The sequence below is a fragment of the Condylura cristata genome, unplaced genomic scaffold, assembly GCF_000260355.1.
Source record: "Condylura cristata isolate star-nosed mole 26May11 unplaced genomic scaffold, ConCri1.0 scaffold00020, whole genome shotgun sequence".
NCBI lineage: Eukaryota > Metazoa > Chordata > Mammalia > Eulipotyphla > Talpidae > Condylura > Condylura cristata.
In genome coordinates, this window is record NW_004567121.1 from 19491638 (window position 1) to 19513756 (window position 22119).

At 38.3% G+C, this 22119-nt stretch overlaps 2 protein-coding genes across 5 annotated transcripts in view; one reads left to right on the forward strand and one right to left on the reverse strand.

Annotated features, from left to right (window-relative positions):
• Positions 1-308: 308 nt before the first annotated feature.
• MORN2 (MORN repeat containing 2) lies at positions 309-5613 on the reverse strand. 3 transcript variants are annotated; one of them, XM_004686277.2, is made up of 5 exons: positions 5484-5613; positions 3393-3443; positions 2618-2724; positions 1786-1922; positions 309-534 (listed from the first exon to the last, which is right to left on the reverse strand). In XM_004686277.2, exons 4-5 carry the CDS (start codon positions 1920-1922, stop codon positions 432-434), a joined length of 240 nt encoding a protein of 79 aa, XP_004686334.1. In that variant the 5' UTR covers positions 2618-2724; positions 3393-3443; positions 5484-5613; the 3' UTR covers positions 309-431. The 3 variants fall into 3 exon arrangements, with proteins under 3 accessions (XP_004686334.1, XP_012582855.1, XP_012582856.1); XM_012727401.1 differs by having other exon boundaries at positions 1786-1925; XM_012727402.1 differs by lacking the exon at positions 3393-3443.
• An 89-nt stretch (positions 5614-5702) lies between these two features.
• The window catches only part of DHX57 (DEAH (Asp-Glu-Ala-Asp/His) box polypeptide 57), a 57642-nt gene continuing 41225 nt past the window's right edge, over positions 5703-22119 (forward strand). For both annotated transcript variants that reach the window (XR_001145640.1, XM_004686278.2), the window contains exons 1-9: positions 5703-6055; positions 12303-12538; positions 13438-13593; positions 14602-14787; positions 15070-15908; positions 17591-17769; positions 19138-19259; positions 19938-20133; positions 20652-20776. Coding sequence is in view for 1 of the 2 variants with exons in the window: in XM_004686278.2 (XP_004686335.1) it covers positions 12309-12538; positions 13438-13593; positions 14602-14787; positions 15070-15908; positions 17591-17769; positions 19138-19259; positions 19938-20133; positions 20652-20776 (2033 nt within the window). In the remaining variant the exon portion in view is untranslated. The remainder of the gene's footprint in view (positions 6056-12302; positions 12539-13437; positions 13594-14601; positions 14788-15069; positions 15909-17590; positions 17770-19137; positions 19260-19937; positions 20134-20651; positions 20777-22119) is intronic.

Sequence of the window (22119 nt, forward strand, 5' to 3'; positions counted from 1 at the left end):
TCCAGAAAGATAAAAGAACTACAGTACAGGTGTAATGGTCCGGTCCCCGGACAGGGGGCCGACCCACATGGCACAGTAGACCTCTCCTGACTCGCCTGCTTCTCCTCTCAGCAGTGTATTTTGATCAATCTGTCTGTTCTGCTCCCCATGCTACCTATGTGATTTTAAAATATGACCATACTCAGGCATAGGACTAAAAGTTGACTTTGCCAAGATTTAAATAGATCTACTGGTTTATTAGTATGATTAAACTCTCAATTGAATTGCATAACTTATTGTAAATGATGAAAATAATGTTCAAAAAGGCATAAGTGAGTGATGGCTTTATTGGCAAAATGATCAAAGAGAAGTAGTATATGTTCACAGATTTAACTGTTTTCCTTACAACTAAAAGCTTCAACTACCACATTAAAACTTCAAATGCTGAATATCTACATGTGGAGCTTTAGCCTCAGGCCTGGAGCAGCTGTGAAATGAAAGTTGCCACACCATTCTAGTCCTTGAATGTCAGTATATTGTCCTTCACCTTCCACCCTGCAATAGTAAAAAATAAGTTTGTTAACCAAGACAAAGAATTTACAATCTATATACTATATATATAAAATATTGTATATACTATATAGAATACAATATATACAATATTATTATATATACTATATATAATATTATACAATATTATATACTATGTCAGAAGAATTCTCTCTCTCTCCTGGTTCCACAGCCTACAAAAATACTACTATTCCAAATGATCACTGTCAACATACAAATCTTGGGTCTGAGATTTTAGGATCACATATGTTAAATTTACACAAAGTTAAAACAGTCAGTTAAAAAATAAAATGTTTATATTGGCTTAATTAAAAAATTTTTTTTCAACAAATACTTATTGACAATCAACTATGTTTGAGGGGCTGTGTTCTGTGCTGGTATTTTCTTGGACCCTTAGGAAATGGGAAAAATGCATTTCACATATACAAATAAATCTCTATCCTATTGGTTATTTTTCTCCCTTGATTAAAACTAGTGGGAAAAATTTATGTGCTATCATCACAGAAAGGAGTCAAAATAGATGAACCTCTTCTTTTCTCCTCAACATGTATTGGCAGCAATTGCTTCATAACTATTAGGTTACATTTGCAATTCTGTAACTAACATAATATTTATAAATATTACAAACTAAAATTATAAATGAAAGTGAACCTTTGGATGACATGGCATGTAGTTAGTGTAATGATTAAACTTGTAAAGCTGTGCTCAGGTTTCATTTCATTTCCATTTTTCCTACAAGCAAATGATCAGAATGGACACAGTGGGTGTATAACTACAATTTGAAAATAATTAATTTTGTTTACATTTTTAAAAATGTACACATATATCAGGTCAAAATGAAGTAAACAACTATGAAATTAACCTTAATAATGCTTTTTAAAAATGTTTATCAAGATATTTAAAGTTAATTTGGGGTCTAAATTTTCTCAGCAGCTTTCTGTTTATAAGCTGACTGCAAAAACTTCCATAGGAATAGAGGAAGTTGAATTGAAATCAATGACAAATCTATTAGATGATCAGCAAGAATGACTTTCTTTTGGAGGTTCATGATGATCTTAACCTCTCATAATATTTTTTCCCAAAATATAACCCAAAAGTTCTGATAAAATATACTTTAACTAAATGTTATAAAATAATATAAACATTAATTACATAATATTAAGTAAATATTTTAGTAATTTATGCCTGAGAATCTATTATTAATAGAATGACAGTTACTTTATATGTCAAGCTTACCTATTTTCATTGAAATTTCCAGTGTACTTTGCCCCAGATGGGAATGTATAAGTCCCCAATCCATGAAACATGTTGTCTTTAAATTGTCCTTCATATACTGCTCCTGAAAAATGCTCAAGTCTTCCAAAGCCATTCATCTGCTTGTAACAAACAAAATGACCTCAGCAACTTAACCTTCATGTTTCCTCGCACATTTAAAAAATGTACACATATGTCTATCATCGACTAAATTATGACTTATTCTATCATTGAACACCCTTTATTTCCACAATAAGACATTTTTAAGATTGTCATTCTTAAGTATCTCTGTGAAGCCCATCAAATTAAAACTTCCTGATTTGGTGCCTTTGAACATCTAAGGGGTCCATGATGACAAGAGGTTCCCTGGAATAATTTGAAACTCTCAGAACTCTGAAAGGCAGCTAATTTAGTTAGACCAGGTAACAGCATGAAGACATCATTAAGAATAATTTGTGTTCAAGCAGATATGGGTAAACTTTTCCTTCATTACTTATTAGTTGGACAAGAAATTTGAACCTTATTTTCCTAATTTATAAAACAGAAATATTTATGGTACCTACTTCTTAAGGTTGCGATAGGGAATATATGAGAAAATCGTGTAATGGATTTAGCTTTACTCAATGAGTAGGAGATAAGATGATAACAGTGATTAGTTCTCTGCATGCATTTAATATTACTAATTTGCTAATACATGTTAAACATAATGATTTGTTATTGTCATTGTATAGTCTACTCATCTGTGTTTTTGACCAATGGTGAAGTGCTTAAAAACATTTAATCAATAGTGTTTTTGACAAAACAACAATAGTACCTTGTCATCCTTCCAGTTTCCTGTGTAGACAATCCCATTAGGAGTGGTATGAATACCTACTCCATTTCTCTCAAATATTCCAGAGGGTGTTCTTGTACAGTCACCATCTAAATAAGAAATACTGAAAATTATAAGTGGGAATCCTGTTTGATGACATAATCAAGTATTTATGTTCAGATCTTATCACAACTGCCCCTCCATCGGTCACCCTGGCTTCATAGTACTAAAACCAGCAGGACCTGAGATGGGAGCTCAATCTGAAGACACTGATGCTAAGGACCAGTTAGACTGAGAGATCCCATAGATTTCCAATGTATACTGTCTAGCCTAACATTAGAGTTTAGGTTGGTTTTTTTTTTAATGATTTATTTATTTACGCATAAAGAACTGGGGTACAAGCTAGAAGTGTAGGGGCGGTGAAAAGATTCACCAGAGACAGAGTGGGGTACAGAACAGGCAGACTGACGAAGTACACTGCTGAGGGGAGCAGCAGGTGGGCCAGGAGAGGTCTGCTGCACCTTGTGGGTCACCTCCCCATCAGGGATCGAACTTGCACTGAAGTGGCTGCACCTCACTTACAGTCCTAACCCGAAGCGCCACCAGGGAGAGCCAGAGTTTAGGTTTGAAATCTGTTCATTTGTTAATATTTCTGTTATTTTATTTAATTAAATGTATATCTCAATGGCACTTTTATAGAATGTGACACTCTCATTATTTATTCTTAAGCTACTTCATTTTAGTTTACATAGAAAAAGTAATAGAAATGTATGCTTACCATACTTGTCTCCATTTGGAAATATAAAGTTTATCTTATATACTTCTGGGGCTGTTTTAGAAGATTGAAGAGAAGTCATATAAACAAATCATAAGATCTATAACAAATGTGCTTTAAGAACTAATTACATAGACTCACTTCATATGATCATAAGCATATCATGATTACTTGGCATTTCCATTACCTAGTGTAAGGTCCTGAGGGAATAAATAATTTTGTCTAAATGATTTATTTTTGTTTGTTAAAATAGGTTTATTAATATATAATTCATATAATACAAAAATTTCCATTAAGAATCATACAAGTTAAGCTTTTTAGCATTTCAGGTCGTGCAACTATCACCATAATCTAATTTTAGAATATTTTAATGATCTCCTCCAAAGAAATCCTGTACCCATTAGCAATTACTCTCGATTTTCCTAATGTCATACACTTCCCCACCCCACCTTAGCCCCAGTCTCTGATAATAATCTACTTTCTGTATCTATAGAATTTGTCTATTCCAGGGATTTTACATAAAAAAGAATAACATAACATGTGGTCCTGTGTGACTGGGTTCTTTTACTTGGTACATTTACAAGGTTCATCCATGTTGTGGTGTGATTCAGTATTTGATCACTTTTGTTTATTCACTTATCAGCTGATGGAATGTTTTCCATTGGATTGTTACGAATAATGCAGCTATGGATATTTACATATAAGTTTTCACATGGAATATGTTTTTATTTCTCTCAGGTAATATCTATGGTCTATTGCTTGTCTCACAGAGACAAGGCAGATTAAGGAATCTCTAATGTGGCAGTAGGAGAAAACAGAAAATAAAGATAGTGAGGAGGGGTTAGGTTGGGGGGCAGTGTCACAGAATGAGATTGGAGATGGACAGTAGTTGAATAATGAAAAATGATAAACACAGGGCCAAGGAGAATCAATGGATTAAAACATTAGAAACTATCTTTTTCTGATATTGAAAAAAAAACCCACAAAGACAAAAATGCATGTAGAGATGCTAAATTAACTTCTAGGCCAATAGTGTCTACTAGAATGTTGCTCCTTCTAGAATGTTACCAGTCAGAATCATCTGGGACACTTACAAGCTCCTAGGCTCTGCTCCACATTACCAAATAAGAATCTAAATGGGTGGGGCAAAAGATATTTTTAATTTAAAAATTTACGTAGGTGCCACGGGAGAAACACTGGAGATTCACCCCTCTAGGACAACAATTACTAACATAATAGGCAGAAGGCTTTAAAATACTGTAACCTCCTGAGAAAGAAAGGAAACATATAATACCCTTGAACTAGGAACAGGTGTTATGAAAAAGAAATAGCAGTATACAAAATAAATAATTGGGGAAATAAAATTCCTTAAAAGAGCTGAATAGTGGAATAATACAAGAAAAAGAAAATTATTTAACTGGAATACACGACGGATATTTTCTCCTGAAAGAGGCACACTTAAAAAAAAAATCACTGGAGCAAAGCCCTCACCCTCACCCCAGATTCCTCTAGGAAATCCAGTATGAGTCTGGGATTATTCCCACTATATAGTATTTAAGACCCTATTAAAATAATTTCGGCCAGAATTCCCTATTACCCTCTTACTCCCCGAGGTCAGGAATCCCAGACTAGCCAAAGCTCTCTTCTTACCCTACTGTTCAGTGCTTAGAACTGAAAGGCATGGAATGTTTAGTGAAGTGAATGGTACTTGGGAATTGATCGTTAATTGTCTATTAAGCATAGCACTAAATGCAATCATAAACGAACCCGAGCGGGTTTCTACGTTCTAAATGGAAATTTTGTTTAGCGCTAGAGAGAACCCAAGACCGGCTGGCACCAAGCACAGAGTAACACCCGAAGAGACTGGCATTTGTCTAAGGCGTGCCGGCAGCCAATCAACGGCCGAACGAAAGTTAGAACACAGGTGTCCTGACTCCCAGGCCGGGGGGGCTCTCTGCGCCCCCTTCTCCTACGCAGTGTAGACCCTCGGAAAATCAGTCCCCCAGGAGAGTTATGAGGGTCCGGCCCTGGCTCGAGCGAATTCTACTTAGGGCGTCTTTCTCCTCCCGGGACGTTGGGAAGAGAGGCACCAACCTGCCAAAGAGGTGTCCGCGACATTTTCTTGACTCTGCACTTCGCCATGGGCCGCCAGCTCCGCGGCCAGGAGAGCAGCAGGCAGCTAGCGCAGCTCCGAGAGCGACTTGGTTGCCGGGGCGACCGGTCACCTCTCACCCGGAAGCGAATACGCAAGCGGCCGAGGCCGAGCCAATCGGAAGGCACCGGGGCTGTGCAGCTGCCGATGGGCCGCGGCGCCGCGGCTCAGGTGAGATCTGCCAAGGTGGCCGAGCCCAGGCCTGACGCCTGAGCCCTGGGCGCCGCCTAGGTGCAGCCGGCCCGGGAAGCCGCGCTCGACCCCGGTGCGGCCTCCACTTCCGCGGACAAGGGATGTACGTCCTTGTGCGTGGTCTGTACGTCGCCCCGATTGTCAGTGTGCACACCGGTCTGTCGCCCGTCTTTGCCGGGGGACCCCGTCGGGCCGCGGGGGGCCGGTGAGTCGGGACCTGGAGGAGCCCAGTTCTTGGAACCCCGACAGGCGGGCGTCGACTGCTGAGGGTGTCCACACCCAGGCCCGGGGGCCCCGCAGCTGAATTCTAGCGCAGAGCCGGGTAAAATGTTCTTTTATTGCATCGGAGGGTCTAAGGCTTGGTTTCCTGTCTCTGTCTCCATCTTGAGCGGAGTGGGTGTTTTGGGGGGGCGGACTAGGAACGACGTGTGTTGAGGCAAAGGTGCCAGGGCCGGGCCTGGAGCTGGACGTGCAGGCAGGCAGATTTGCCTGGGAGGGGAATGGTGTGTGGTCAGTTTTCAGTGTCCTGACTGATGATACTGTTCCTGGGAACCAATTTTGGATGTGAAACAAAGGATATTCTTTCAAGCCAAACTCAGGTCTCTGTGGCCAGGAGGATAAAAGAGAGCTGGAATCTTCCCAGGCCAAATGGACTAGGACAATGTGGATGATATAGCCTAATTCCTTCCCCCTGGAAAATGTCTGGGGAGGGTCGTGTTGGATATAACCAACAAGACTTCGTTAAACATTTTGAGGGCAGATCTGAAATCATCTTGTAAAGTGACATTTTCTGGGTTGGTGTGAGGAAAAGTTGTCCATTGCTCTTTGGGCAAACTCGCTGTGGATTGCTCTGGTTGATCTGTCATGCTTATTTGCTAGAAGCACAGTGTCTTCTGCTCTTTTTCTGAGTATTTCTTTCTACAAAAAACGTACCTGGGCTGGGCAGTTTTTGGAAATGAAGCTCTGATCTTCCTGTTGTATCTTTTGGTTGTTTTCTTTTAATACTTTACCTTTTTTTAAATTTTAGAAACAGTAGGTCATTTTCTATGCACAATCGTGCCAGAATTCAGGTTTTTTTTAGTCTCTTAATAGTGCTTAATGACCTTATATTTTTGTGAGTCTGTGTGTATGAATGTGCATATATGTATGTGTACCACGTTTTATAGAAGAACATGAAGTGGTTGGACTTTGTTGTGATTTTAACCAAGAGGATTTGGAGTCAGAGGGAGGTTATAACGATGGGCTTTTAAGTTTGGAATGGAAGAATACTTGTCCTTTTCCCCCTATATTTTGTGATGTTTTGCCACCCTGGGGTCCTAGCTGGCCAGAAGAAACTACCCAGGCCACTGCTCATCTGTTAACTTGCCTTTCAAATGCAGACCAACCTACCCCCACCTCGGTATCCCCAACCGTTTCCTTCATGTCTTTCTTGTACACTGGGCCAATATTTCCCCTGCCTTAAATTGACCACCACCAGGTAACAGGCTCCCTATGTGCTATTGGCCAATAGCTGATAACCCTCCCCCCTTCACTTTCCTGCAGAAACCCCAAGAAAGACTGCCACTTACTACCTTTTCCTTCTTATTTGTTCTGCCTCTGACTGACGTGGGTGCTTCTTCCTGTGGCCCAGTGTACTGTGCCACCATGCTCTTTTCTAAGGAAACTGTGATTCACAGTCAACTTTTCTTTCAATGACTTTGACCCTCCTGTGTCATCACTCAGTCATCTTTATAAATTAAGATTTATGTTTAACTTAAAAAGATAAAAGGGAGGTGTGTGTGTGTGCGTGCACGTGTGTGCGTGTCTCATAGACCTACATGAATGAGATATGGTGGAATGAATTTCATTTGGAGTCAAATGGATGCTCCAGACCCTGACTCCAGATTTTCTTTCTATAGTTAATGACATTAGACAAATCATATAATTTTTTGTGTTCTAGTTTTCTACTCTATAAATATAGAAAATAATATGTACCTTACAAGATTTTTAAAGGACTAAGTGAAATGATCTTATTTTTCCCTTCAGTGTAGACTTTTATATTCAATACCTTCTATGCATCTTCATTTCAGTATCTAATAGGCATCTCAGATGTAGCATATCCAGTCCAAATCTTTTCCTACCCAATATCCCCATCCTATGCAGATGGCAGATGGTACCACTACTCACCCCCATTAATCTAGGCCAAAAAAAACCACCAGCAGAAGTACATGCTTTTCTTAAACTTTCCCACAAATTAATCTTTAAAATACATTTAAAATCTGAATATTTACCAACTCTACTCCATCCACCCTAGTACAGCATTCTTTTTTTCTTTATACGGAACAATTGAAGTTATTTCCTGAAGGCTTTTTTTTTTTTCTTACACTCTTTTTATTCCTCACATAACACCTAAGGTGATGTTTTAAAACATAGTATCAAGCTGTTGCCCCACCTCCTAGTAACTTTCTATGATAGAATAAAATGGGAAGTCCTCCCCAGGGTTAGAGGTCCTCTCTACCCTGTGACCTATCTCGTCAGCAGATTACTCCAGACATCTTCCTGTTCATTCAACCCAGTGTATTGAGACCGTTCCAGATTCAACCCTTTGCACCTATTATTGCTTCTGCACTTTTCATAAGTATTTCTTGTGTTGTTCTTATACTTTGTTCAGGTGTCAGCTCAAATATTATCTCAGAGAGGGCTTATATGACCACTCTATCTAAAATAAAAGCATCAGGGTTTTCCTTTTCCTTCATAGCACTTAAGATACTATATATCTACTCATTTATTTATTGTCTGTCTTACTCTCTAGAGGGAAGCAGGGATTTTATGTCCTTTGTTGTTATGTCCCTAAGATGTACACATAATAACCATTCAGTAAGTGATTATGGCATGAATAAATAAATAATCTCCATTTTCATATAAGTCATTTATTTAGCCTTTACCATTCATTCCACAAATACCTAGGGATTCCTACTTCCTACTATAAGTAGGAGTGTACTATATGTAGGAATGACCACTGCATTACAGACAGTGTGGTTGTCAGTATGGCCATACCGGTTACCTTCAAAGAGTTTTCTGGGAAGATAAGAGACAAATATAGGTAAACACTAAATACATGTATGTAATTAAGAGGGTTTTTTTTTTAACAATATAATAATTTGTTTTTACATCATTTTGTGCCTTTTTCCATCTCAGTTATAATCCTGGTGGACTTCCCATCACCAAATCACCTGTGTGCCATCACCATAGTCCAGTTCTCTCCCACTACCATTTTGATCCCATCCCACATTCTACTCTCATAAAATGTTTCTGGTATATAGTTGTTCATTATTATTATTGCTATTTTCTCCCCTGGTCCTTTATACTCCTGCTATGAGTGAAACCATCCAGTATTTTTCCTTTTCTTTCTGGCTTATTTCACTAAGCATGATCTATTCACCTCCATCCATGTTGCTGCAAAAGGCGTGTGTTTTTGTTTGGTTTCTGAGTAATATTCCATTGTGTATATGTACCACGTCTTTTTAATACAGTCATCTACTTTTGGGGTGTTTCCATGTCTTTCCAGTTGTAAATAAAACAGCAGTAAACATGGGGTTGCAGGTGTCTTTTTGAGTCAGTGTTTTTGTGTCTTTTGGGTAGATACCTGGGAGTGGGATTGCTGGGTCATATGGAAGCTCCATGTTTAGCAGGTTGAGGAACCTCCAAACAGTTTTCCATAGTGGTTGTACTAGTTTGCATTCCCACCAGCAGTGCCGGAGAGTTCCTTTTTCTCCACATCCTTGCCAACATTTATTGTTGCTAGTTGTTTTAAGATGTGCCATTTTCACTGGGGTGAGGTGGTATCTCATTGTGGTATTAATTTGCATCTTCCTTATTGCAAGTGATGTTGAACATTTTTTCATATGCCTGTTGGCTTATGAGGGATTTTAAGGATACTAAGAGACCTAATTTAATTTCTACATATTTGTACATTTCCCAAAGATGTTCTTGCTTTGATTTCTCAGTTTATCCCACTGTGATACAAAAACACACTTTGTATTATTTCTCTCTTTTTTAATTTATTGAGGTTTGTCTGGGAAAATCTTCCATGAGCATTATGAAAAGAATGTATACTTTGTCCTTAGGTGAGTGTTCCATAGGTGTCTGTTATGTAGACTTGTAGTGTTTTTCAGATATTCTCTTTTTCATATTGATCTAAGTGTTCCACAATCATTGAAATGTGGTATTGAAGGCTGCTTCTCCTGAAGTGACTATTTCTCCCTTCGCTGATCAGTATAGGAAAAAACACAGTATGTGTAGGGCTTGGTACTTTCCACTTTCAGCTGCCTTGAGGATCTTGGGCTGTATATGCTACAATAAAGTGGGGCTGCTGTATGTTTAGAATTGATGTATCTCCTGATGCAATGATCCTTTTACCACTTTGAAAAGCCCCTCTTTAATCTCTAGTCACATTTTTTGCTTTAAGTCTATTCTGATTCTAGCATGGTCACTCCAGATTCTTGTGATTGCTGTTTACATAATTTATCTATTTCCATCTTTTTACTTTTCATTTATTTGTATTTTTCAGTATTTTAAAAAATTTGTTTGCTTTTTAATGACTGCTCTGAAGTCTGTCATATATATCTTAATTTATCAGAATCAGCATAGATATAACCTAGCTCAATTTAAGTGATATTTAGAGTTGTTTCTCCCATATTGCTATACTCTTTTTCCTTTCTTTTTATATTATATATATAATCTCTATTAATGCAACTCATAAAAATGCTTTTATGATTGTTACTTTACTATCTGTAATTTTTTTTAGCCCAGTACAACTATGCTCCCATCCATCTATGTATTACTGGCAAATGTATTATTATATCACTATGTTATAGGCCCCAGTGTTACAACATACACGTATTAAGCAATTGCTTTTAAGTCAATTGTTAGAAAAAAATATTGTTTTTTCCTAAGTTATAATGACCCTTATAGGTGCTCATTGTTTTTTGTGTGACTTTGAATACTACCTAGGATCACTTGCTTCAGCTTGCAGTTTCCTTTATACTTTTTGTAAAACATGTCTACTGTAAAAAAAAAAAAATTCTTTGTTTTGGGCCCTCGCTGGTGGTACAACAGGTTAAAGCACCACACTAAGAAGCTAACCACTAAGAAGCTAGCTGCAGCTGCCTCAGCACAAGTTCGGTCCCTGATACCATGCCAGGAAGGTAATCCAGATGGCGCAGTAGACCTCTCCTGTCTCACCTGCTTTTTCCGTCAGCAGTGTACTTCCTCTATCTGTTCTGTTCCCAACTTTGTCTCTAGTGAACCCTCTCACTGCCCCTGTACCCCTGGCCTGTACCCCAGTTCTGTATGCATAAATAAATAAATCTTTAAAACAAAAATCCTCAGTTTTTGTTTGGAGAAGTTTTAATTTGCCTTCATTTTTTAAAAAGATTTATTTATTTCTGCATACAGAACTGGGGTACAGGCCAGAGATGTGGGGGGGGGGGTGAGGAGATTTACCAGGGACAGAGTGGGGAGCAGAACAGGCAGACTGACTGAAATATACTACTGAGGAGAGCAGCGGGTTGGTCAAGAGAGGTCTGCTGTGCTGTGGGGTTCACCCTTCTGGTGGGGATCAAACTTGTGCTACAGTGCTATGATAGCTTCATAGTTTTGTGCTTTAACCTGTTGTGCCACCATGGAGGACCCTGCCTTCATTTTTTAAAGTGAGTTTTTTTGGATGTAGGGCTCTTAGTTAACAGGGTTTTTTTGTTTGTTTGTTTTTTGGGTTTTTTTTAGTAATTGAAATTACATCATTGCCCTTGATCTCCCTTATTCTGCCACATCAATTGTTAATCTTAATTTATCCTGCCATTTTAATGAATTTATTTATTTGAATAGTTTTTTGGTAGAGTCCTTAGGATTTTTCTTTGTATAACATTGTGTCATCTGCAAATAGAGACTGTTTTGTTTATTTTCTAATTTGAATGCCTTTTATTTCTCTTTCTTGCCTAATTGCTTTGGCTAGGATTTCTAGTATTGTGTTGAGTAAGTTGTGAGGTTGAGCATCCTTATTTCACTCCTGATCTTTCAGGTTATCATCATGGTGTTAGCTGAGGGATTATTATTTATGGCCTTTATCATGTTGAATTATGTTCTTTATGCACAAAATTTGTTGAAAGTTCCATTTTTTATTGTTTCAAGGCATATTTTTACTTCCCTTTCAATTTCTTTTTTGACCTGTCTGTAATTCAAGAGGATGTTATATCATCTCTAGGTTTTTGTGAATTTCACAGCTTTCTTTCTGTTACTGACTTCTATATCACGCTGTACCCAGTTCAGATGTCAGTTGGGCCCTAGGCATGAGTGCTTTAAAAGTTGTTCCTGGTCCACATCTCTGTTTAAGAAATCTGCCTCCAGAAACTCACTAAATATTATTCCGGGGGTTAAGAGAATTTTTGTAAATCTTTTGTTTATCCATACTTTACTGAAATTGACCCTCTTAAAGACATTCATTTCCCTTTATTTCTTTAAAATAGGCTATAATCCATAAGTTTGACAAGCTTGCTCTGTTTTATGATCTCTACATTGTTTTTCTCTTGTAGGTGAAGATGAGTTCTTCAGGAAGAAGAAAAGGCAAGCCAGGCAAAGGAAGTGGCAAAGGGTCTTCTAGAGGAGGAAGAGGAGGCAGGAGCCACACTAGCAAAAGCCATGGTGGTGGTGGTGGCAGTGCCGGTGGCTACGGCGGTGGAGGCAGTGGTGGCAACAGAAAGGCCTCAAGTAGAATTTGGGATGATGGTGATGACTTTTGTATCTTCAGTGAAACAAGACGCTCCTCCAGGTCATTATATACTTTAAGTGTCAAATATGGAAGTCATAATCTCTGGGACAATAAATAGCTTGAGATAATGGGGTGAAATAGCATATGGTAATGGTCGTGTGAATTGCGCCTCTTGTTTTAAAGCCTTGTGGTCTGCTTCTCTGTAACCCTTGATTTTTCCAGAGGATTCTTGAATTAGGAGAACCAGATTTAATGAGTAAGAATCTGATCAGGGGTCTTCCTGGTGGCACAGGGGTTAAAGTCACAGCGCTATCAAGTTCTCACCAGCCACTGTGGCATGAGTTCTGTGCCCAGCCAGGGAGCTGACCTGTGTGGTACATTAGACCTCTCCTGTCTCACCTGCTGCTCCCCTCAGCAATGTATTTCAATCAATCTGGTGAATCCTCCTAGCCTCCAACCTCTGGCCTATACCCCAGTTCTTGTATGCATAAATAAAATAAATCCTTAAAAAAAAAATCTGGCCCTCCCTTGTGGCGCAGTGGGTTAAAGCACAGCACTGAGAAGCTTAAGCCATGAGTTCCATTCCCGCCTGTCCTGGAGGTGACCACATGGCGCAGCAGACCTCTCCTGACCCACCCACTGCTCCCCTCAGCAGTGTACTTCGTTATACTGCCTGTTCTGCTCCCCTCTCTGTCTCTGGTGAATCCTCTCACCCTCCGCATCTCTGGCCTGTACCCCAGTTCTATATGAATAAATAAATAAATCTTTTAAAAAAAATCTGATCAGGCATTTTTCCAAGTGTTCCATTATATTATAATGAAGTTTGATTAATACTATAAGAAATGAAGAATCTCTTCATATTTATTGTCATCTTTTGTAAGACATGTGGGGACTCTGAAGAGAATATAAAAGCTCTGGTCACAAATAAATGTGTGATTTTGTTCTTGTGCATTTTACAGACCTAGCAATAGTGCAAGAAAAGGAGAGGCACGCTCCAAGTGGAAGTCTGAAGCCAAACTGCCCCTTCAGACTCTGCATATGACTTCTGAGAACCAAGAGAAAGTGAAAGCTCTTCTTCGGGATTTGCAAGAACAAGATGCAGATGCTGGATCTGAGTAAATTATTTCATTTGAGTAAATTATTACATTAAGGAATATGTTACCATGTTGGTAATATGAAGTGAAGGTCCTGAGTGTCCTTGGAATACTGTATTAATACAGATTCTGTTGTGGCCATGTAATTAATTGAAAGGGAGCCAAGAGAAATACAAGAATAATTATTAAGCAACAATTTTAGAGTGAGTTGTTTTGCAATATCTGTGAGCAGTAGTACAGATTGTTTTTTATCTTCTACTCTCCACTCCGCTCCACCCCAGGACAGTGCTAATCTGAATTCAGTAATTGCTTTGTTGATTGTATCTTCCAAATAGAACCTTAGAAACAAATAGAACAAATAGAAACTGATTTCTAGGAGCAAATATGGGTTGACCAGGAAGTCTTAAAACTGTACCTCTTATGACCATTTGCCTAAAACAAATAATTCCTTGACTATGTGTTGCTTTGTGATTTCAGTTGGAGAAGTCAGTTCTCACTTTTCATTTCAGTTTCTTTCATTTTCATTGAAAGCTCAATTTCCATCATATCTACAAATCTCCTATCTGTGTTAGATTGAAAAGTGGCTACACAGAAAAAAAAAACTAGGAATGGTTTTATAAATGACAAAGGAGAGAAGGGTAGCCAGGACCTTTTGTGGTTAAGAGTCTAGGTTCTGGGTTCAGATTACCTAGATAAAACCTCTAGTTTTACTGTGTAACTTTTGGTAGTTACTAATCCTAAGTTTTAGTTGATCATCCGAAAATGGTAATTCTGACAGTATCTGGTGAGGTTCCTGGGAAGATTTTAAAAGAGATAACATGTACACAATACTTACCATAGTAAATGGTTGACAAGTGTTAATTGTCAATGTATGAATTAGTAGGACTAGAATATTAAGTTAGTTATTTAAGAATTTTCAGGATCCTCTGTCCTTTGACTCCTTGAATTAAGTTCTTAGACTCTTGCTAAATTTTTCTCTGAAATAAGTGGAAGTTAATATCTAATATATGCAAATGTTACCTTTGCCAGAAGAGGCATTTCTGGGGAGGAAGAAGATGATGAGCCTGATTGTGATGAAGACCAGTACTGGTCAGCTGGACGAGAAGCTTCCCTTGTACCTGACTGTGATCCTTTAGAATATGCTGGCTCGAATCTCATTGAGCCTCATAATACAGAATTTACAGTCTCGACATTCGCGGTGCAAAAGCTTTCCAGGTAATTGCCATTTATGAGAGTTGGTAGAGAATCTGTGGAACTGAAATCACATTACAGTACATAACAGTACTTTACTGTTGTTTGGGTTCTGGCAGTGCTGGATACCTAATATCCTCTCCTTTAAGATAAAGGGATTAAGGAAGAAGGATTATTTTCAGGGGTGTTGTTTCAGAATACAAGCTCTGCCTATATATACTCATAATGCCACATAATGTATTTAAATGAATGACACTTCCTTGATTTATATTACTCAGTCTTTTTGTCATGTTTTGCTCTTGTCAGGTATGGTTTTCACACTGAGCATTGTCAAGCAGTCCTGAGAATTTGTGATGGTGATGTGGGGGCATCACTAGAACATCTCCTCACCCAGTGTTTTTCAGAGACATTTGGAGAGAGGATGAAAATCTCCGAGGCAGTTACTCATATAAGCTTGGAAGAGTGTGTGGAACAGCGACAAGAAGAAGCATTTGCTCTAAAGTCAATCTGTGGAGAAAAATTTATAGAAAGAATTCAGAACAGAGTCTGGACCATTGGATTAGAACTGGAGTATTTGACGAATAAATTCTGCAAATCCAAGCAAAGGGAAAGTACCAAAAATGTACAGCAGACTCCACTAGATGTCTGTAAATTTTACCTCAAAGGAAATTGTAAATTTGGATCAAAATGCAAATTCAAACATGAAGTGCCCCCAAATCAAATTGTGGGAAGAGCAGAAAGAAATGTAGATGATTCTCATCTTTATGCCAATGAAGAAGCATCTTTTTTGTATGAACTTGAAATTCGATTTTCTAAAGACCACAAGTACCCCTACCAAGCTCCCCTTGTGGCATTTTATTCCACCAATGAGAATCTACCTCTGGCCTGTCGTTTACATATTTCTGAGTTCCTTTATAGCAAGGCCTTGACATTTGCAGAAACTTCTGAACCGGTTGTATATTCTTTGATAACCCTTTTAGAGGAAGAATCAGAAATAGTCAAGTTACTAACAAACACCCCTCACAAATACAGTGTCCCTCCTGTGAACTTTTTGCCGGTATCCTCTGGGACCAGAATAAGCAACCCACCCTGCCGCAAACCAGTGATTCCAAGTCATTATTATTTGTCAAATCAAACTCCAGAAGGTATGTAAGGCATTGACAATGTGGAGGGCATGGTGGAGGGGTATTCAGACGCCTGAAGTAAAGGAGCCCGTGGTTCTGAGGTCAGGGCTAAATTCCCCCACTTAGGCAAATCATTCTCCTTAGGCACAAGAGCTTGAAAATCACCGCACTTCAGTTGTATGGCCCAATGGTATGCCTTGCCTGTAATTATTGGTCTCCCTTCAGTTGAAAGTCTGTAGTAATGGAAATATTTATTTTAGCATTAGGGAATCTGAGTGTTGGAAGAATCTTAAAATAGCTTTCCAGAAAATCTATCTTATTTAATTCATTTGGTTTTACCTGTCCATTTCTATTCTATTGGATTACTTCCAAATGAGGTTTTAGAGATACTTCTCTTTCTAGAAAACTCTGCGTCCACCTCCTTTTAGTTTATTGGACCCCAAAATCCATTACAGTCAGGCTAACTTTATGAACTGTACATCCTCAAAGAAATGATTGTGGGTTTATCCAAATCCAAGAGAAACTGGATTAAAAATCTGGATTAAAGAGTCTGGGCATATTCTTACACCATAACTAAACCCTCTTTTCAAAGTTCATCAAAGAATTCTCTTAAGGTGTTGCGTGTTGCTGCCTGTTTTCAGAGAAACAAATTTTTATTACCTTATAAGAATTTCCCATTAAAGAGCAGTAAATAAGAGAACAAGAAGCCTACAGAGATGTGGGTGCTGGGGAGCTGGCCGTGTTCACACACCAGCCTTTTGACTCACTCCCAAAGGCAGCTTTTAGCATGTGGGATTCGGATGTATTCCTTGAAAATGACAAGTTGTGTGTAAGACATTTTTTTTTAATCACAGTTTTACTGAAATGTACTACATATACCATAAAATCTACTCTTTTAGAGTGTAAAATTGAGTGGTTTCTAGTATATTCGCAGGGCTGTGCAATACTATGACCACTACATTATTCAAGGATGTGTTCATCACTCCAAAAGGAAACATCTGTTAGTGGTCACTCATCATTCTTCCTTCCCCAATCCCCTGGCAATCACCAATGTATGGATTTACCGATGCTGGACACTTCATGGATATGGAATCTTGCAATATGTGGCTTTTTAAATGACAGACTTCCTTCACTTAGCATCATGTTTTTGAGGTTCATCCATGTTGTAGCGTGTATCAGTACTTCTTTTTATTGCTGAATGGGCATTACCACACTTTGTGGATTGATTTATTGTTTGATAGACATTTGGGTTGTTTAGTGTCATTTTAGGAACATTTGCAAATTGAAAAGTTCATTCTTTAACTAAAAGAATTTAATGAATTAATAAGACCTGCCATGATTATCTGCTCTTTTTTTTTTTAAGATTTATTTATTTGTTCATACAGAGTAGGGGTACAGGCCAGAGGTGCAGGGACGGTGAGAGGCTTCACCAGAGACAGAGTAGGGAGCAGAACAGGCGATTATTTGCTCTTTTTAATTCAAAAATAACCACGTATAGTTGACTACAATTTACTTGAAGATGCATTTTACGTTCTTTAGCTGTAGAAGTAATATATTGAAATGAATATACTGCTTTATTTAAGCTTTAACTTTTTCTCTATTTTGTGATGTTTTTGTTGTTGCTGCTTTGCTACATGGTGATTTCCCCCTTTGCTAAAGAAAGGATTCCATGTCAAAAACTGTTTCCTTTTATCCCTTTCAAGTTGAAAAGGAGTCAGAACCTGAGGAGGAGACAGATGAAGATGAAGGCCCTGCACCAGTTATAGTGGAGAATGAAAGCTATGTGAATCTTAAGAAAAAGATTTCTAAAAGATATGACTGGCAGGCAAAATCAGTACATGCTGAAAATACCAAAATTTGCAAGCAGTTCCGAATAAAACAGGTAGGATATTCTGAGAAATGGCTGGCATTGCATCTCTGATGTATGGGTGAAGGGCTGAGAATTGGGAGGCGTAGGCCACCCTCCCTAGTATACTTTTGCTTCACTTTCTCTCTGAGTGATCAAAGATTCTACATTCCACAGCAAACTTGGGTGGTATTCTAGATAGTTCAGGAAAATCCACCTACTGGTGTCAAGCACACACAGATAAAATACTCTCAGAATCAGGTAGTTTTGCTACTGTAGTGGACAGTCCAGTAAGTAAAAGGAAAATCAATACTGTGATTTACATTAGAAAAGTTAGAATGAGGGACTGATGCCATTTCAAAGGCTCACAGGATGAATAACTTGCCCAAGGTGATGTAGCTCACAGATGTTGTACAGGTATTCAAACTGATTCTGTTTCCAAAGTCTGGTTTGTTTTTACTCCATTCACATTAGTTTAAAGAACCCACAAGTGAACCGTTAAGGCAGAGTTGAATGTAGGGCAACCAGATTGGGGATAAGATTAGACATGAATTCAGTTCTAGAATTCTGTGTTTCTGATTTATGTAAAACTGCACAATAAGATAGTAGAAACAAAAAATTACCTATTAGAATCAGTATGTTCAGAGGTGATAGACCTACCTGACAAAATTATATGCTGAAAATGATGTGTTGTATAAATGACTTACATTATTCAAAAATACCTCTGTTGTTTTAACATATAGTACAGTGTTCCAACCCTTGGCTGTCAGATGTCAGCCTGAGGTACATCAGTGTGGGAACTATCCATAAGGATCCCTTTTGTGAGAGCTCTCACTATTACTGATATCGGTAAACACTGATATTGTCCATTAGGCTGTTAAACATATTGGTATTGTCCATTTCTGATGTGCTGTCTAATATGGTTCCCCACCCATGTTTGGTTATTTAAATTAAAATGAATTAAAATTTAGTTCCTCAATACCTCTGACTATATTTCAAGTGCTTAATTGCCACATGTGGTCAGAGGTTGCCATAATGAACAACACAAATACAGAATATTTCCATCAACACAAAGTTCTGTTGGACAGTGTCAGTATAAAAAATTATTCATAGAAAATGCTGGATAAGAGCTATGTAAGAGAGTCTTACTTCTCTTCAAAGATATTTATCTTACAAGATTTTCAACTTGTTTGGATGTAGGAAAGCCACAGATTCTATAGCTTATTCTGGCTTGACTTTCTGAGCAGCCTTCTGATTAAAATTATCTGTACCCAGCATCAACAAATCTGTCTCTGAACTATTTGGTAAAGAGCAGAAAGTGTGGGTCTGACTGATTCCACCTTCAGAGCTTTGGGAAAGGTAATTCAAAGTAACCCACTGATAGTTTATCTCTTCTTTTGTTAGGCTTCCAGACAATTCCAGTCAATTCTGCAAGAAAGACAGTCTCTTCCTGCTTGGGAAGAAAGAGACACCATTCTTAAATTGTTGAGCAAGCACCAAGTGCTTGTTGTAAGTGGTATGACAGGGTAAGATGTAATTCATTTGTAATGCAGCTTTCTGGTTACCATAAAAAAACAACAGCTGGTTTTATTTGTGCATTTTCTTGCCAATATTAAATAATATTTCACAGAGGCTAATATTGCAACACTATAGCCAATAGAGCCAAATTACAGAAAGCAAAACCAAAACTCAGAAATGATGTTAAACTTGTTATTTGATTGCCCTGTAAATCTGAGTGCAAACACCTATGAGTTATACAATAGTAAATTTGTATCTTCCAACATAGTAAATTTGTATCTTCCAATTTCTCTTTAAACTCGGTCACTTACAGCTAAATCAGTATAAATAAAGGGAAAAATTACAAAGTATTTTAATGCTCACTAGATTAATACCCTGATCTTTATAATTCATATATGGAGTTCACATTCCTAAAGACACTTGTGGACCTTAATATCCAGTAATTCCAGTTTTATGATATTAAGTGTTATGATACCAAATGATGCTAACCTATTATTTGATTGCCCTGTTAATCTCACTGCAAATACCTATGAGTTATAAGCTCAGTAGACAGGTTTAGAAGGTAGGTGGTAGGTGGACAACTTTTACTCCCACTGTCCCACCTTCCCCATTACATATGATTGCCTCTTTAGGAAACTTAGTACTTGAAAACTCTCATTTTAGGACCTATTTGTTTTGACACACAGATGTGGGAAAACCACACAGATTCCTCAGTTTATTCTGGATGACTCTCTGAATGGACCACCTGAGAAAGTAGCTAACATTATCTGTACCCAACCCCGACGAATTTCTGCAATCTCTGTGGCGGAACGTGTTGCTAAGGAGAGAGCAGAAAGAGTGGGTCTGACTGTGGGATACCAGATCCGGTTAGAAAGTGTCAAGGTTAGTATGCCTTATTTTCTCAGGGCAAGAGAAAACACAGTTTTCAAGTATGAGGAGTTCTTGGGAACTGGAGATTGATGGGTAATTTGGAATATATTAATTAAATTAATCATTTAAAATTTAAATTAATGACCTCTTTCAGTATGTAAGAACTTATTACACTTACTGTCTTCTATGGAAGCAGAAGTGGTCTAGTAAATGCTGTTTTGTTCTTAAGCCTAGAACTTAAATAGGTTATGGAGTAAGTAATAGACAAATTCGGAACTGACTTCATCGTTCACTGTTGTTTTTTTGTTTTGTAGTCATTCCTGAGCACTTTCTGTAAAATTTTTACAAAATTTTGATCTGAAGTAGAAAAGCTTTTATTGCTGCCATCGGCAAAAAAACAACATTTAGCGTGGTTTCACTATTAAATGGAATTGATGGTGTTTTCAATATTCTTTGTCCCAATCCATTCAAAATGGCTTGCCAGGAAAGTGTTTCCTTTTCAAGAATTTCATGAATGCTTTCTGTGTAAGTCCTCAGCCACCAGACTCTTATACTGCACCACAGGAGTGCTGCTGCGGAGGCTGGAAGGAGACACAGCTCTGCAGGGAGTCACCCACATCATTATTGATGAAGTTCATGAGAGGACAGAGGAGAGGTAAAACAGCTTCTCCAATGGCTACCCACACACATAAGAGGAAGATGTGGCTGAGAGCACTGTATTCTACTTCAGTTGAGTTTCGTAGAGCTTGTAGCGGTCATTTGCCATGGAACAAGCCTCAGTTAGAAAGGAGGAATTGCTCTCCCGGTCTTCAGGGTCTGTGGCACTAAGAATGTTAAGAGAGCACCAGTTGGGCATCCTCTGCTCAGAGATACCTAGCATCCTCCTGGGCAACAAATGTAGCAGGTATAATACTTAGCAGGAAAAACATGTCATATATGCTTTAACTGATAAATTGGTCAGCATGTGTTTCTTTGTTCAGCCATGATAAGTAAACAAACAATTCAAAATAAGTTTAGAGTAAGTTTATAAAGGAATAGATAGGATGAGAAGAGAGACCTATAACGTAACGAGGAAATATAGAGATGACATTTTTAAAACTGCAGTACGTGCAGGAGTCTCATGTGACAGAGAGGGTGAGGCTTCCATAAAGATTCTAGTGGCAGGAGGACCAGACGGCTGGCTGTGGTCGGTGAGGGCAAGCTGTAGCAGGACAAACAGGGGCCGCAACTTCCAGGACCTTACACACAAGGAGGAATAAAGTGTTTGGTCTTCATTTTAATGGAATCAGGGTTGAAGCAGAATGTAAGAATTCTCAGCATTGAAAGGAAGGGCCAGGTAAATTAGTGGCATTAAATAGTTCCTCCAGAGCAGCAAAAGAAAAAGAAAACTAGTGGGGAAAAGAAAAGATCCCATAAAAATCAGATTTTCTAAAAGAAAAAGACTTTACTGCTATACATATTTTCAAAAGGGACTTCCCTGAGGGCACAGTGGGTTAGGTCTTAGCACTATGAAGCTCTCTGGAGTCACTGTAGCATGAGTTTGAACCCCTGCCAGCGAGCTGACCCACATGGTGCAGCAGACCTCTCCTGTCTTGCCCGCTGCTCCCCTCAGCAGTGTATTTCAGTCACTCTCCCTGTTCTGCTCCCCACTCTGTCCCTGGTGAATCCTCTCACCCCCTGCACCTCTGGCCTGCATGCCAGTTCTTATATGCATAAATATATAAAAATATATCTTTAAAATATCAAAGAAATATCAAGCAGATGGTTTTTGTCTCCTATAAAATTCCTAATTACATGTTACAATTTTGATTTGTTTTCTTCTGGGAGTGGTTGTGAGTTTAGGACAATTTATGGAGAGCGATTCCACAAACAATAGTGAGACTATATAGTTTGTATTGCTTTTCATCTCATAGTTAACATGATAGCATGAACTATCTTCGAAATTATTAATAATTGCATGAAGGATTTCTAATATATATTTCTAATATATACTTAACT